The 16,084-nt window shown below is 53.5% G+C and overlaps 1 protein-coding gene across 1 annotated transcript in view; it reads right to left on the bottom strand.

Moving 5' to 3' along the window:
- The window catches only part of COL23A1 (collagen type XXIII alpha 1 chain), a 184,213-nt gene that overhangs the window by 28,660 nt on the left and 139,469 nt on the right, over positions 1-16,084 (bottom strand). Inside the window, exon 4 of the mRNA XM_035896703.1 lies at positions 14,038-14,064. Coding sequence (XP_035752596.1) covers positions 14,038-14,064 — 27 coding nt within the window. The remainder of the gene's footprint in view (positions 1-14,037; positions 14,065-16,084) is intronic.

The following is a 16,084-nucleotide window of genomic DNA, read 5'->3' as shown; positions in this document are numbered from 1 at the left end:
AGCCCGGCCTGGCTGCACGCCCCGAGGCTACGCTTGCACAACGGCACCCGGGGACCGGCAACATCGTCCCGCAGACCTGGAGGACCTACCGAAGCAAACGCAGTTGGGACTAGTGTGTAACACAATGATAAAGCATCCGAGCTTCCTGGATTTCTCGGGGAACCGATGAGGCCGAGCTTTCCTTAGTTCAGCTTAAATCCGTGTTGGTGAAATTGAGCAAAAGAGGTGTGAGAGAAGCCCCGTGGCTGCATTAAAACCATTGTCCTTCCAGCTCACAGCTCCCCCATCAGCAGGGAATAAATCGGGCTGCAGCGGTGACCGGGCTCGGAATACAAAACCGTGGGACGCACAGCTCTGCTGGGGAAAACAAGAGGTAAATCCGGGTGGCTTAATCCTGGGCATCGGTACCCGTGCTGTTATAAAGACTGGGGGAGCTGTACAAGAGATGTTCACCTGAAAATAAAGGAGGGTTTCTTTACACACGAGGTTTCTGAAGTGACCGATCGTGGGTTGTGCTGGTCACACGATGTGTAAGGTTTCTCAGAAGGAGCTACCAGGGCACTACTGCTACGTAGCAGCAATGAAAAGCAAAAACGAATGCATCCACTGACGCAAAGGCTGCCAGGTCACAGCCAGATGCTACTTCTTGCCCTCATACTTTATCTCACCTTGGCTCCTTACATTAGAACGCCTGGGAAAGGCATCAGGTCCACAGAGCATCTTCCCTGAAGCCATGATCCATTGAGATGGTTCACCTGAAGCTCCCGACGCAGCTCTCCGACCTCCAGAGGACAAGATGTGGGACCTGAGCATTCAACTTCTCAAAGGAGTAGAAGTCCCAGAGAATTTTTTTTTTTTTTTTTTTAAGTGTACAATACCAATTCACCAGCTTTTAGCTATTCTTGTATCGGTCCACAAAGGGATGTCCACAAGGAAAAACAATGGCCTATTCAGAGGCTGTTTGTTTGAGGGCAAGCATTTAATGCTCGAGAGAAACAATATCCATCGGGCTCTCAAAGGGGCCCTCGGCCAGCCGCGCCGTTGCCTGGGCAAGACCAACTCAGGCTTTTAAATGCTTTGTTAGTCTGGGCTGGGGATTGAATTGACTCTGCTCTGCCTGCCCAGCAAAGACTGGGGCGAGCAAAGGCAGGGTGCCCGGGAGAGCCAGAGGGCTGCGTGGGTCACATAGGAAAGAGCATCTGAAATCTGGGCGTGCTTGCCTGCAGCGTCCAGGAGCACCCATGCATTGAGATCAGTATCAGCTTTTATTTAAATTCTGCTCCGTATCATTTTAATGGAAGATGAAGGAATCTTTAGTTTATGGGATAACCAAGGAACAGGCAAACAACAAGCAATCCCCCACTCCCCCAGCCAAACCCCACCTCTGCACAAGTTTTCATTTTTGGGGGGATAAAAATCACTTCCACTTAAACGACCAGCACAAAGCGTTAAGAAAAAGGCGAGTTTTCTGGACACCCCATTACAGGGCCCAAGTAAGAGAAAGCGTTGCGGGGGCTCCATGCTGTGCTTTTTGCCCACGGATAAACGTCAGTCACGCTTTTGCCTGCTCTCGGTACGAGGCTTTCGCTCCAAATCACACGCAGGGTGACCGCATCGCTCAACGCTCACTGCGCCAGGAGGGGACGCGCTTTCTGCCTAGGCCAAACCTGGTGCTTTAAGACAAGGTAGAGAGACCATTCAATCAACTTCCCCCAAAACATGGTTCTGACCAAAACCATCATTGCACCGGCCAAGCGGGACAAGACCCGTTGATCCCGGGTGCTTTGAGCACTGACGTGGCCCCAGCCGACATCGCTGGGTGGATGTCAGAGCCCGCTTCTAGCTGTAATCACCTCAGGTCTCATTTTCTGACCCTGCACCAGTAAGGACCACCTGCATTCCACGCTGGGCCAACTCGGCTCTAGTGGGGTCCTCCGCCTTTGAAGAGAGGCAACATTACTTTTGGTTGGATAAAGGGAACATATCCAGAGCATCTGGCTGGAGCCCTGGGGTTGCCAGGGTGGGAGGAGCTGGTGACATGGAGCAGGAGTGAGCGGTAATTGCGATTACTTGCCGTGGTTCTACCCCTCATGACCAGTAACGTAAGGACGCTGTGCTCCTGCAGGCGTAACGACGCAAGGCATGGGGCATCCCCGCTGCCATCACCTGGGTGAGGACGGTATTCATCTAACGGTATTTCACACATACATACACATTAATGATACGCCACTTAATGGTGTATACTGGTACAGTGGTGCTGAGAACACAGACCCAAGTCAGGTAAGATGTTGGGGCTTGAGCAGAGCTCGTTACTGCGTCACGTGCTCTTGGCTTGGCCAGGCAACTTTCAACTTCATAGGAAAAGGCTACGTTCAGATACGTTTTAAAACAAATTTTGATTTTGCTTTGTTTTGTTTCGCAGTAGAAGCTTGGAAGTCTTGAGATGCAGCACCAGAGCGTCACCTCTCATTGCAGAAGCAAGACTCGCCCCGTGCCAAGAGCAACCGAAGCCTTGGGAACAGTTTTAGATTCACCATAGTGGGAGGACGTGGAGCTTGCCAGGTCCGATTCCCATGCAAAAGCTCTTCCAATAAATAATTAGCATCTCCCCCATACATCCCTTACCCTGCTCAGAGCGAGACTGGGTGCCAGCCTGGCTATCTGGCCTCCTGCCTTCCTCCCCTGGTGCCACCGCCGCCGCTGGCAGGGATGCGCTCGCTCTAGCAGCGCTACAGGAATTTTAATGGGGGGAAATATCTAGTGAAAACAAAGCCAGAGATTATTAAGAGGACAATCCTTCTGGTTGGGAAATCTTCTCTCATGGTTATTTTTAATGTTTCCTGCTCTGCTAAAAATTAGCACAGGGGTCGGAAGGAACCCTGCAGTCAAATTTTAACAGATTCAAAGGGCTGCCTTCAATCTCTGTCTCTGTGGTTTTGAAAAAATGGTAAAAACTTACATTTGAAAAGGAGGAAAGTGTCAGAACAAAAGAGCACGACAATATTTTAGTATCCCTGCGAAGGGCCCTGGTTCGTTAGGCGGCGTGGTTTGCAGCACCGCCCGGGAGCGGGGACCTTCCCTTCCTATAGGCTACGCTGTAAATCTGTGCAAGCCGGGCAGTGTCCGCTGGCGCTGCGGTTTCTCAGCGCGTTTTTGCATGAGAAGAAAGCTCTGGCAAGAGCCATGGCCAAGCCCCCCTGCCAGGCCCGTCACAAGTCCCCCGCTGCGAGCGAACCCAGGGCAGGATGCGCGCGGGGATGTCACCTTGTCCCCGTTACTGCCACCACCTCCTCCTCCTCCTCCTCCTCCCCTAACGCCCTCAGGGCAGAAGGACCAGAAGCCCTTACGGAAAAGCAAATTTCTGCTACGCCCAGTACCACCTCTGCTGCAGTAACCGCTCGCCCCTCCAAATAACAGCACCTAAATACCCGCAGAGCCAGACTCTACCCACGAAATCGGTCACCCGAGGGCTTGCCCCGCGCATGCCGCCTGCCGCAGTCCTGAGCCTGGATGAGTCCTTGGCTGCGGGTTCCTTCTGCTTCTGCCCTGACCGCCGGGGTCCCCGGTGCGAGGCCTCGAAGTCGCCTCAGCCGGCAGCACAACACAGGGGCGCAAGCGTTCCTCTACCAGGTGCTGCCATATTTAAGCATTAAAATCATTAAATCATGATAGCTTCATACTTCGCTATAAAGGGCGTGGATGGTCTCACTGGAGCGGGATGGGATTGCTGCACAGGGGAACAGCCCTGCACTTAAAAATAAATACTTTTTTTTTTTTTTTTTAAACATGAACCTGATTTTCAACAATCCTTTCCTAATAAATCTCTCTGCTTCTTTGTTTAAAAAAAGCTATTTCAATATTGTTCAACACAAATTCCCCTTTGGTCCGTGACTGCGTGCAAACCCGAAAAGAGCTTTTCCCTGACTAGGTGACGGCTTTTTCTTCACTTGTGACAGCAAACAGCTTCTGCAGTTCTCTTATCAGCGCAAGCCAGCGGTGCTGGTGAGGCGTGACTTTTTTTAATGTTTGTTAAGACTAATTGTTTTAATTTGGAAAATAATTCACACTTGTTATTCCACACATCAGTATATTTGTTTAACAAAACAGAAGCAAAGAATATTCAAAATGAGGGGAGCTTTCCCAGCCTGGCTGCCCTGCAAGGGATACCGAGCTTTTAAATGCGTTTTCTGGGTAAATCAGTAAAATGCTTTTTTTTTTGTCACTCTTTTTTTTCCTTATTTTCAAAACCATTGAGAAGCGCAGCCCTCCAAAGCAAGTCCTGGCAACTACCCCCTTGCCCCATTGACCACAGAAACCATTTACCCATGACATCCACTGAGGTCCCAGTTCTGCACGAGTGAAGCTGTAAATACACCCAGCTGCTGCGATTCAGCGACACCTCTTTGCGTACCCAGGCTCCTTGGGCAGGATGGGTCCCCCCGGCCATGGGGGGGGATCAGCTGATTTGCTCCTCTCCACGGAAGGCGCCCAGAGCTCGCAGAGCACGACAGACGCCAGGCACAGATATTTATTCAGCCATTAGGTTGCGTTCCCGGATCGAACCCGGGACCCCGTGTCAGACGTCGCTAGAGCACTCACCACGAGAGCCGCAGGTCAGGGAAGGTGCCACCACCAGCTCCCACCTGGGACAGCTCTGGATTTAAAGCGTCACAGATGGCATCACACAGCGTTTTCCTTCGACTTCCCTCGCCAGACCAAACCCTACGTGTGGTATAGCGCAAGAGGACCCTGAAACCCCGGCGCGGACGCTTCTGCCTGTACGTGTGTATTACCCTGTGTCTGGAGACAGCCGGGTGTATAAAATTTTGGGGCACAACTCACTGCCACTGAGTTTTTGAGGGTTTAATGGGAAACCATCTCCTGGTTCGGTCCTCTGCCTCCTCTCTCACATTTGCCGTCCCGCACGGCCTCAGAGCTCTCCTTGCTTGGCCAGAACCCCCAATTTCATTTTACAGGGGAGGGCAATTAAGGGTTCCCCCCAATCCATCTCCCTGCAAACTGCAGCCCTGCATGCAACGTCTGACCCCAGTCTGGGGGGGACCCCAATGAGGCTGCCCTGGGCAGTGGGGCGAGCTGAATCCCCCCCCGTGCCCACAGAGCCCCCCCAACTGGGGCAGCTCTCACCCCTCTCCCAGATTTCTTTCCAAAAAGGCCACCGGAGCACGCCCCAGGCATTGCCCACAGTATCTGGTGGGGCTCAGCATCACCAAACCCCCGAAAGCTCCTCCGAACCCTTTCTTGGAGGGGAATCCCATCCCACAGCCCGAGCTGACAGCAATAAATCCCCCGGCGGAGGTGTCAGGCAAACGATGCAGAGCAGCAGCCTGATAAGGGCCAAGCATGTGTTAACAAACCAACCAAAAAAACCACAAAGCTGTGCTCTGTTCCAAAAAAAAGATCTCTCCTCTGGGACAGAGGAATGGGCGGCCTCTGCCCATTCTTTGATGGAAACGGAGCAGAAAGGAGCAGTAATTTGCTAAAAACTTCGCCCATAATGCAAACCAGACTGCGGGGCTCTGCAAGGGAGCAGCCACCTCGGAGGCTGGGCTGGTCCACGCAGGGCAGGCAGTGGCCGTGCACGGGCAGCCTCTGCGACGAGAGCCCAGCACAGGGCACAAATAATTGCAAGGGTTTCTGGAATCCCTGGGAAACAAAAGCAAAACAAAACAAAAGACCAGAAAACCCCCCCAAGCCCTATCCTGAGAATGCTTTTGGGGCAGCGCCGGGCCCTTCCTTTGCATCGCCGGCGTGGGCTTGCTGGAGCACTTGGGTTCCCAGCTCTCTCCCCAGACACGCCAACCACCTTCATCAGGGCTTCGCTGCGGAGGGAAGGCACCTTTTCTCTGTCTCCTTCAACACAGGGTGCGCCTCCTCCCATCTGCTCGCGGAGCTCCCTCCTTGTTTCACTGGGCGTCTTCTCAGAGATGCTCCAGAAAAACGCCTGGAAGCAAATCTAACGCTGCCTGGTCCAAAGGGGCGGGAAGCAAAACGCTGGGCTGGAGCTGCACTGCGCACGGCTCAGGTCTGCGAGCGTGGTTACTGGGATAGAGCGCAAAGCAGTGCCCCAGCGGGGCCCGATCGTCCGCTCCTCCCAGTTCCAAGGGAAGGGAAGGGGTCGCCACGGTTCCCGGCCCAGCGGCGCGCTGCGAGGAGCGCCCCAGCACGTCAGGTCGGCCTTTCTGCTGCTCAGCATCACTTCAGAAGCAAGAGCTCGCTCATCTGTGCATCACATTGCACCAGTTTTCTTCCAAAACAACAAAGTGCTTTTATGGAAGAAAGAGTCGCCCGACTTCCCCCAAATTTCTGAGGTTTAAATAAGTTCCATGTGTTCTGTGCATCTGCTTCTTTCAAGCATTTGGTGCCCAATCGGGTTTTGGATATGTTTTGTTTAATGTCCAACCCTGAGAGAGGAGACGGCCTCTGTGGTGGGGACGCAGTGCTGGAGTTGGTAAGCAACTGTTTTGGAGTAAACCCGACATTTCAACCGAACGCTTCAGCCTCTCGCTGCCTTCATATTCTCCCCCCCCCCCTCCCAGTGCCACCCCGGGTTGCCAGCTGCTGCTTGGATTACCTCTCTTTTGTGGTTAAACCTGGTTTTTCCTCAGTTTTCCTCTGCCTACCAGCCAAGCCTTGGTACCACGCAGCTGTGCCCAAATGCACTGCAAACAGAGATGCAGATGCACCAGCTGCACTCCCACCCGAGGCGGGGAACCAGAGGAAAGGCAGCACAGGGGCCAGAAATCACAGAATGTTTTGGGTTGGAAGGCACCCCTAGAGGTCACCCAGTCCAACCCCCCGGCAGTGAGCAGGGACAAACCAAAGCCCGGCTTCGACCAGGCACTGGGTGGTGAAGGACCTCTTCCATCACCCATCCTCACCACCAAGCCTCTCCCCGCCTCAGCCAGCTTGGGATAAGGCTCCAAGTCGTCACCCGAAAAGCCGCACGTGCCCTGTGTCAGGAACATGCCTGTGCAGAGAAGTTCTCCTCGCCATTTCCATCAGCACCTCCGCCAGGCCCCCTCCTTCCCTGGCCAGGAACACTGGAAGCGCATCGGATAAACAAATGCATCTGCAATTCCTCTACTGGGTGGGATATAAGACAACTTTTTATTTTCCCTGTGGAGGAATTACCTCTAGAATCAAAAGAAAAATAAACTGCTGCCATGAAGAGCTGGTCTTTACAAAACCATTGCTGTCTCCACACCAGAGAGCCAGTAAACTGGCATAGCAGGGAAACACGCTGGATCCGCTTTCCCGGCTTAAAGAGGTTTTCCCCTCTAGGCAAATAATTACGTGAATTGGCCACAAAACTGATATTAAAATTAAATGAAAAAGACTGGCTACAAAGCTGGCCTTATAAAATGAGTATTTGTTAGGTCTATCTGTTGGGCTGGGAGAAGCATGTGTGCGATGGCTTCATTCCCGGGAGACACTCCTTGAAGCCTGAATATTTGTGAGTAAAGACACTCCCGAGAACACACACAGGACCGAGCCCTAAATTAGTTATGACCTTGATGAACCCAGCTATGAAAACTAACCAGCCAGCTTACCAATAGAAGCCTTCATTCTGGGGATGGACACCAACCACATGACAGTACTTGAAAATATTGGAGTCTAGCGATGCCAGATGTTAAATATGAATTTTTTTAATTCTGCGCATGCACAACCAAAATACCCATGCAATGTGCAGGCACTCGGCGTCTGTGCACGAGCTACCACCCAGGGTCTAGAAAAGCATCCGCCTGCTGCAAAAAACCAGTAAAAGCCTGAGATCCATGCGCTCTTCCCTATAGCCCACGAGATCCGACCACATAGCGCCGTCTCCCATATCTCACGTGGGATTTCTGGCAGCTCTCCTGAAGAATTAAACCACTGCCTGTTGCTCTGGTTTGGGCACGGAGCAATCTCAAGCGACACACAGCTCCTTCCATGGCTCTTCAGGCTGCAGCCTGAGCATGCCCAAGCAGGACCTGGAGACAATTGCATAGATGAAGGCAATTCATCAAGTCATCAGGCAGTTCAATTCCGTTACTTCTACAGTTCTCCTGTAAAAGCAGTTTATTATTAATGTCACATCTGGTTTTCTGGTGCTGCCATTTCCAAAACGACTGGCTAAGCGCACGTCTTGGGGCTTCCTGCTAAACATTGAGGGACCACAATGGGATGGAGGAACTGCCACCAGGAATGGGCTTGGGCACGTGTTCCTCATTTCCCACACGTCAGCCTGTCTGCATTCATAATACATTTATGGGTCACACACAAACAGCCTGCACAGACTTTCCCTTGCTAAGTTACCTACACTAATAGAAATTCTCAATCGTTGGGGAGAAACCCCAGGCTCCATTGGTTATGGCCAAGGTCTAGAGCTGCCACCAAAGGCCCTGTCACGCTGCTCCGCTGCACGGGGGTCGCGCAAGTCAGGGAACCAACTTCCCTTCTGCATGTGCTCCTCCAACCCCTCTCCCAGGCATCAGAGCTCAGAAAAAAACAAACTATTTGGCTTCGTTTTACGTCTTGAAAATTAATTAAAAGCAGAATTTATCATCCTTACAAGCTGATTTCCGGCTGCAGGCATCACAGCTGACTTCAGTGGGTAACTCTGGATTTACAACACTGCAGCCAAAGGAAGACATGAGCTCATGGCGCAGGCCTCCCAAAATAAAGCTCCTGAAGATGCTGAGCCGCTTAGCTCCGGCAGCTCCTTAGCATGAGGGGGGCTTTAAATACAGGAGAATGGCCCGTGAAAGAGTATTCCAGTCTTGGCTGAGCAATTATTCCCCGAAAGGTGGGCCAGCGCTGAGCAATGCCCGTGCTGTGTCTCTCCTTTACCCTCAATCCATTAATTGATTACACTGGGGTAGTTTCCTGTCATTAGAAAAGGATGCTACTCCTCAATATGGAATTATTTCGAGTAATGAGCTGCATTCCTCCTAAGCAGGCAGAACTTGAAGCCCTTTTCTCCCCGCCTTCCCAAAGAACTCCCACCACTAAGGGAGATGGGCAGGACGATGCCTGGGCTCTTGCAGGCAACACGAGCGGTGTACAAAATTCAGAAGGCAAACATGATACGCTGGAGGAATGAAATGAATAACGCTCTGCTCAACTAAAAATAGACGCTAATATTCCAAGAAAAATGTATAAAATAGGAGACAACTCTGTTTCATATCATACTTCTGTTCTGAAAAGCCTCTTCCCTGCTCTGCTTTTTATTAATGAAGACATGCACATGAAGTAATTCCCTTCATTAATCAACTTCATTCTTTTGGTTTCTTCCCAGTTGAAGCGACAGCCCTTCCATTCAGGATGTCACGTAGCGGCGTAGCAGAGACCGATCTTGGGGAGGGACGAGCAGTAGAGGCAGATGCAACTCAAGAAACAGAGACTTTGGCTTCCAAAGGCCTCTCTGGTAGATGGGAAGAGGGAAGGGAATGGGTTCTGGTGAACCACAATTGCAGCAGCTCATTGGAAAAAAGGAGAAATGTCGGGTAGGAGGACAGCTGGGTAGTCTGCAGGCAAGTATGAAACCGTCCCCGCATGGGGCAGGGGAAGGGACAGGGGCAGGGCTGCTAAAAGCATCACCCAGCCCCTGCCTCCCCCCTCCACACGTTGCTCGGCTCCGTTAAACAGCCACGCCCAGCCGAGGGGAGCCGCGCTGCAGCGCCGATGCTCCTCGCCGCAGAAAGCACAGCTCGGGACAAGCCCCGGGGGATCCCGGCCCCAGCGCCTGGTTCTGCCCGACAAGAAACACATTTCCATCGGCGCGGCAGCCACACATCTGGTTTTCCTTTACTCCAGCGTGCCCTCGTGCAAACCCCGGCTCCAACTCCGGGGCTGCGCGTCGGTTTGGGGATGGGCCGGGTGGTCTTTTGGCAAAGGCTGGCGGTGTCACCCACGTTTTCCTCATCAATCTGCTCTGACAGCTGCTGTCACCTCTTCAGAAAAGCCGGCGATGGGAAGCAAGGGGCTGCAGCCACGGCGATGCCACCGGGCAGAGCTAACCGGAGGGGGGTCAGGTCGCTCAGGACCCCGTCACCTTCTCTCCTGAACTGCTCATTTTGCAGCATGTTTATCGCCGTGTTTTCCTTAGAGACCACTGCACCTCTAAGGAATCAACGGAGCCCTGCATTCAATCTGTAATTACTAGTTATTCTGGGATTTCTGTATAAAGGAATCGTTTATCCCGTAGCTTTCGGCCGCCAGCACTGCCACCACCCACGCCTTACCCCAGCCCACCAGCACCAGGAGCCAGAGGGACATCGGGGCGTCCCCCAGGGATCGCACGGATCTCAGATGAGGAAAGGGACCTGCCGGTTCGCCCCCGCCTTCGGGGTAAATCGCTCTGCTTCCCCCCAGAAGTTGTTTTAGGCAATTTTCCCTAAAAAGGACTCCCAAGAGTAGTGTTTTGGCATCAAAAAGAGCCGAAGCCTCCCCGCTCCCTGGTGCCTGCGTCTGCATTCCCGCAAGCTCAGGAGGCGCAAGGCAGGCTCTCGGACTGAGCAGCTCTGCACCCCAAAACCCAGAAGCTTATGATCATCACTGCTACCGCTACTACGGGCAAATTGCAGGGCCAAGATGAGGGGGGAAAAAAAAAAAGACGAAAAAATTGCAGGTATTTTGGACACTGCATGGATCCTCTGCCTTCCTCTGCCCCCAGCTCTCCAGAGAGCACACGCACGCGTGACCCACGTTCAAGCCCCTACAAGGCCCGAATGATGTTCGACACAACTGCTCTTAAATTGGCTCTCAGGGACCCTTCTGCCCCCCAGGAGCCGGTTCTCTGAGCAGCTTCTGCCTTGTTCACCAGTCACCACGGTCCGGGCGAGCCCCCGGGAGCCGCCTCTGCCCAGCCCGCGCCAAAGACAATTTCCACTGTAACTCCGTTACCGGCAGAGGCGAGGGTTTGTGTTACAATTCCCTTATTCGTTAAATGCGGTTACAAATCCGGCAGTGCAATTTTCACTTTCCCAGCATCAGCTCTTCTCATGTCTGAAAGAATCCCCAAAATGGGTTAGATGAGTGGTCTGGGGGTCAAAATCGCTTTAAACGCCTCCCCAGCACTGAATTAAAAAGAAACAGAACATCTCAGCAAGGACAACCTTCAGGCAACTCTGAAGCAGCCGGCAGGGCAAAAGCACGTGCTGGGCAGCGTGAGCTCGTGCCCCACCAGGGTTATCAAAACCAGGCTCTTCTTCTCTTAACCTGCCCCAGTATTAGAAGTTCCATTGAAGTCATTCTCTGCACCGGCTCTGTCCTTCTGTCAAACGTGGCTGAAAGGGGTCAAGTTCAAAAGTTACTGGGGAAAGAGGAGAGAAGAGAGACCCAGGCACCCCTGAGCCCACAGGAACCTACACCAAAATTCGGGCTGAGGCACATGTTGTGACCCACATTCCGTGCCCAAACCCAAGCTACACCATGTCGGAACAGCCACAAACCCCAACATCCCTCCTAGCTGTTAGGGCAATGGCAATAGGATAGACCAGAGGCCTAAAAAGAGAAACGAAATCATCTCTGGGGCTTAAAAAACCAGTAATGACCCTACAGAAGTTCATCAAGAAGAAACCATTTCTGCTGTAAAGTTCTATTGCAGGTCACAAACCCCTCCCCTTAGGATGTGAACTATCAAAATATTGAAAGCACCTTACAAAAGCCGTTTTCTCTTTGGGCCCCGTCTCCAAGGCTCTGGCTCGCCTTCCCCCTTTAAAGCTTCCGCTGCCGACCCCTGGGCTACACGCTAGCAGCAAACACATGAGCTCAAAGTGCCGCCAGCCCAGCGATCCGCATCTCACCACCCCAGCTCCGGCACCCAACCCCGTTTGTGTCCGCACGCTACTTCTGCATTTGCACCCAGCCACCTCCTGAAGCTGCTCGGCCTTCATTCGATCACCCTGAAGGGAACTAAGTAATTAAATCGATTTGATTGCACAACTGGATGTAATAAAGCCCGCCCATACGCGCCCGCTGAATGAGATGCCAGCTTTACATTTAGTTTCTTCCTCCTACAGGTATACGTGTTGCTTTGGAAATGCAATTATCGTCACCTTCGTATGAGATTATTGTCACCTTCGTATGAGATTGATCTAATTAGCGTGGCCACAGCCACGGGGATGCGGTAATTCAGCGTTTGCTGGGTTTGGCTCAGCCAGTTCTGCCAAGTGCACAGCTCTGCCTGGGCTGCAGATCCCGGGGGGGAGAGAGGAGGAAAAGCCTTTCGGTGCCATTAGTGCCGTTCTCCCAGCGCAGACGTGGCGTCAGAGCTGGAGGTCACTGCCAGTCCCCGACACCATCCAGGGAAGCCAGAGCAGCACTAAAACCCCTCACCAGGAGCTGGGATGGGCACGGTGCCGGGGCTGCCCACTGGGCCAGGCTGGGGGTGGTGCCCCCCCTAGAGAAAGGTCGCAATTTCCTCCCGGAGCTTTGCAACTGAACCACACGCTCAAGCTTTGCCAGAATACGGCTGACGCAGAGAAGAAGGGAGCAAACCGGCCACGCAGGAGTGCTTAGCCACGTCCCACGAGAGCAGAAAGCCACCCTAAAACTGCCACTAGCCAGCCCAGCTAGAGCAAAGTCTCCCACCCTCACTTCTAAGAAATTAAACGCTTCATTTCCAACGAGCTGCTCGTGTGCGCGCACAAGCAGCTGGCTCCAGCCCCCCGGGTACCGCCCGAGGGGGACAAACCCCCGCGCTCCCGGCCGGCCTCCCCGGGACGTCGCAGCCCTGCTCGCTCGCAGGCTGCCCCCGCGTTCCCCCACGCTCAGCTTGATGTGTTCAAGTCAATTAGGGGAGCCCCCGGTACCTCCCTGTCAGGGGGGCGATGGCAGCACTTTGTTCTGCAAAGTCAAGCCCACCTCCCAGCTCCCCCCTTCTGGGGCTGGTGCTGCTGGGGAGACGCTGCTGTCTTTCCCCGGGATGCTCACAGGAGCCCGGGGGAACCGAGAACAGCTCTGTATCTCCCTCATAACCCTCCTCCCGTGAGCTCCCGGGCCCCTCGCACACGGGAGACCCGACGGACCTTCCCACGGTTTATGGGAGCTCAGGGGCACCGGGCCAGGGCACGAGGTGGCAGAGACGAGGGAAGGGGAGGGGGAAAAAAAAAAAAAAAAGGCATCAAGCCCAGGAAGGAGAAGGCTAACTGCTTTTCTTTACCTTACAAACCGAACAGGACAAACAGCCAAGCAGCCCCTTGCAGAGCACCAGGCAGCGCAGAACTGGCTGCACCCCTTCAAAAAGCGGGAGCAGAACTGGCGATGTACACGGGGGATCGACACGGTGATTTTTACCAACCCGTTACACGGAGGGCAGGCACGGGGGTCACTCTCTGAGGAGCCACCGAGCCCTCGGAACCGGAGCACCGCAGCCATCCGAGGACACGGCAGGACCAAGGCAGGCAGCGGCCGGCCGCCGCCGGGATCTGGCCAGATCCAGGTCTCCCACCTCCTGCAGAAAGCAGCTCAGAGCCTTCACCAGCCCCAGCTTTATTCCTCCCCCAGGAGACGCCTCCCTCCAGCACAGAGGCATTCCAGCGGCGCCCATGGGCACGGGAAGGGCAGTGCATCCCCAATTACCCTTCCCAGCCTCGGCAAACCCTTGCTGGCAGGCTGGGCAGGACACCTTGGCTCCCAGGGAAAGGTTTTTGGTGATGGGTGAATGAGGACCTCTCTCAACACCTGAAGCTCTTTCACCAATGTCCCCAAACCTGGCCACCTGCAGCTGTGAGCGGGACAAAGCCTTCGCCAGCTTTGCGGTCCCGTGAACTCTCAGGCAAGAGTACGTATAACACCATGAAAGCGCTCAAGTATTTCACCCCTATAACCATTAATATTGCACGGGCTCCTGAGTTTTTGGGCTAAATCCCTCAAAAGCTATCACTGGTAAAGGGGAAGGGAAGAAGGAAAAAAAAAAAAAAAAAAAAGACAGACCAGGACAGGCAAAGAAAATCCAAGTGTCATGGAAAAGATGGGGAGGACCACGGAGCGCAGATTAGAAGAGAGCAACAATAAAAGGAATAGCAGAGTTACCGGGTAACCATCGCGTCCTGACTGTCCCTGTGGTGGGGGAACAAGCAGATAAAAGTCAGTCATTGCACCTGGAGCAGCGAAGGGGCGGCGGGGGGGGCCCCCTGCCCCCCCAGCCAGCCCCAGGACTAAATTCTCTCCAGAGAAACCCCTTGGGGCAGTTTTCCTATCAGAAAGGTCACACCTATGGCGCATTTTCCCCAGATTTTGATCTCGTGCTTCCCTTTAGCTACTTACCAAGGCTTTGCCAACTCGCACCCATCCCCGCTGCCTGTGCTCAGTCCCTGTCATCATGGACATGGGGGACAGACCCTAAATCCTGGCCACAAGCCCACCCCGGGACCTGGCACTGAGAGGTGCGGGAGCCCCCGGGCGCCGGGGAGCGGCTGGGGAGGCGGCAGTGCTGCCGAGCCAGGGGTGGGACAAGCCCTGTGCCCGGGAGCACTCGCTGGGCTTGGGACTCCTGGCCCAGCGCTCCCCCCAGCGAAGGCTTCCCCCCAAGATCCACCGATCGCCTTAGAATCATCAAATGTTTTGGGTTGGAAGGGACCCCTAGAGGTCACCCAGCCCAACCCCCCTGCAGGGAGCAGGGCCACCCCTGGCTAGCTCAGGTTGCCCAGGTTGCCTTGCGGGATGCAGCTCTCCCCGCTCCCCTCTAAGCTCCGCTTTGGCTCTCAACGACGTGGAAAGAAAAGCTGATGCTACGGGGAAAGACCTTACTTAGTTCCCAGTACCACCTGCCATATAACGCACAACCCATTCGGGGCATTTCACCTTTTCTCGGGGGGTTCCCAAAGGCGTTTGCAGCCCGAGCTGCCGTTACCGTGCCCTGAGCTACGGCGGGGGAGCCTGCTGCAAGCCAGATGCCAGGCAGATTCCCCGGGAAAGAGCTGTTAAGTATTAGCTGGTACACAAGTCTGCAGTGAAGCGGGTGTCTGGTACAGCGATGTAATCTGCTACCATAAACATAGGTTATGTCAGCAGGCTGCGGAGAGACAGGCGGATTCGTGAACGTCTTACGGCATGAAATCGCTCCGGCAGCCCCTTCATACCACGCACCGGGGTTCTCCCCCCTCACCACGTGCCCTGCAGCTTTTAGTGCCTCCTGCAGCACTCCTGATTCATCCAGAAACAACAAGGACTCCAACCACCACCTATTTAACAAATTACGGTCTTGGGATAAAGCGTAGAGTGAGATTTTTATGGAGATGTATGGCACTGGAGCACACCCAGATGAACAGGGAACACTTGGACCTCCCAGCCCCTGCCTGCTGGGGGGCTCCCAGCCTGCACGCCGATACCTAAAGCGTTTGCTAATATCTGCGACTGTAAATGTTTAATTACAGGCTGTGGTAAGCCTGTCCGTCAACTGGAGAAATTTCCCACCCAGCATGTGATCTTAACACCCTCAGAACCAGAGGGTTTACAGCACATCTGAGCAGGACACCCCTTGCTCACCGACAGGACGATCCATCACCCAGCAGCCACAAATCCTGTTCCATGAATTCTAATAATTCCGTATACACCAGTACTTTATGACAGCCAAAAAATAAAATACCAGAACAACTGCTACTAGGGAACAGCAGAGCCGGGGACAGAGTCTTAGCAGAGTGCGATGCTGTACATGCAAGAGGTAATCGATTCCTTATGGTCAAAATCAAGACACACAAGAAACCAATCGAGTTAAATACAGTGCTGCTGAAATAAAATAATATTGTGGTTCTGTGGGTTCTAGGACTTTTATTATATATTCTGGCTCACGAAGTCTCTGGCAAATGCTGTTTATGCTAAAAATGCATGATTTTTTGGGTTTTTTTTAAATGAACTAAACCAGGAGCTGCCGTTTAAAGAAGAGCACGGGGAGAGCGGGGGAAAAAAAAAAAAAAAAATCTTGTTTGTGTTAAGTCTCCCCTGTGCTCCGTTTGCAGTTCAACAGCACCGTGGGAACCGGGAAATGAAACCAAGTCAGGACAAAGGGAAATGAATCGTGTGCCGTGTGCTGCCTGGGTCGGACCACGGACAGCAAACCTGGAAGGGGAGCGCACGGGAG

This window comes from Egretta garzetta, unplaced genomic scaffold (assembly GCF_000687185.1).
Source record: "Egretta garzetta isolate BGI_Z169 unplaced genomic scaffold, ASM68718v1 scaffold26, whole genome shotgun sequence".
Classification (NCBI taxonomy): Eukaryota; Metazoa; Chordata; class Aves; order Pelecaniformes; family Ardeidae; genus Egretta; species Egretta garzetta.
Note: the sequence above shows the minus strand (reverse complement) of the source record. Positions and strands in the feature narration are given on the sequence as shown.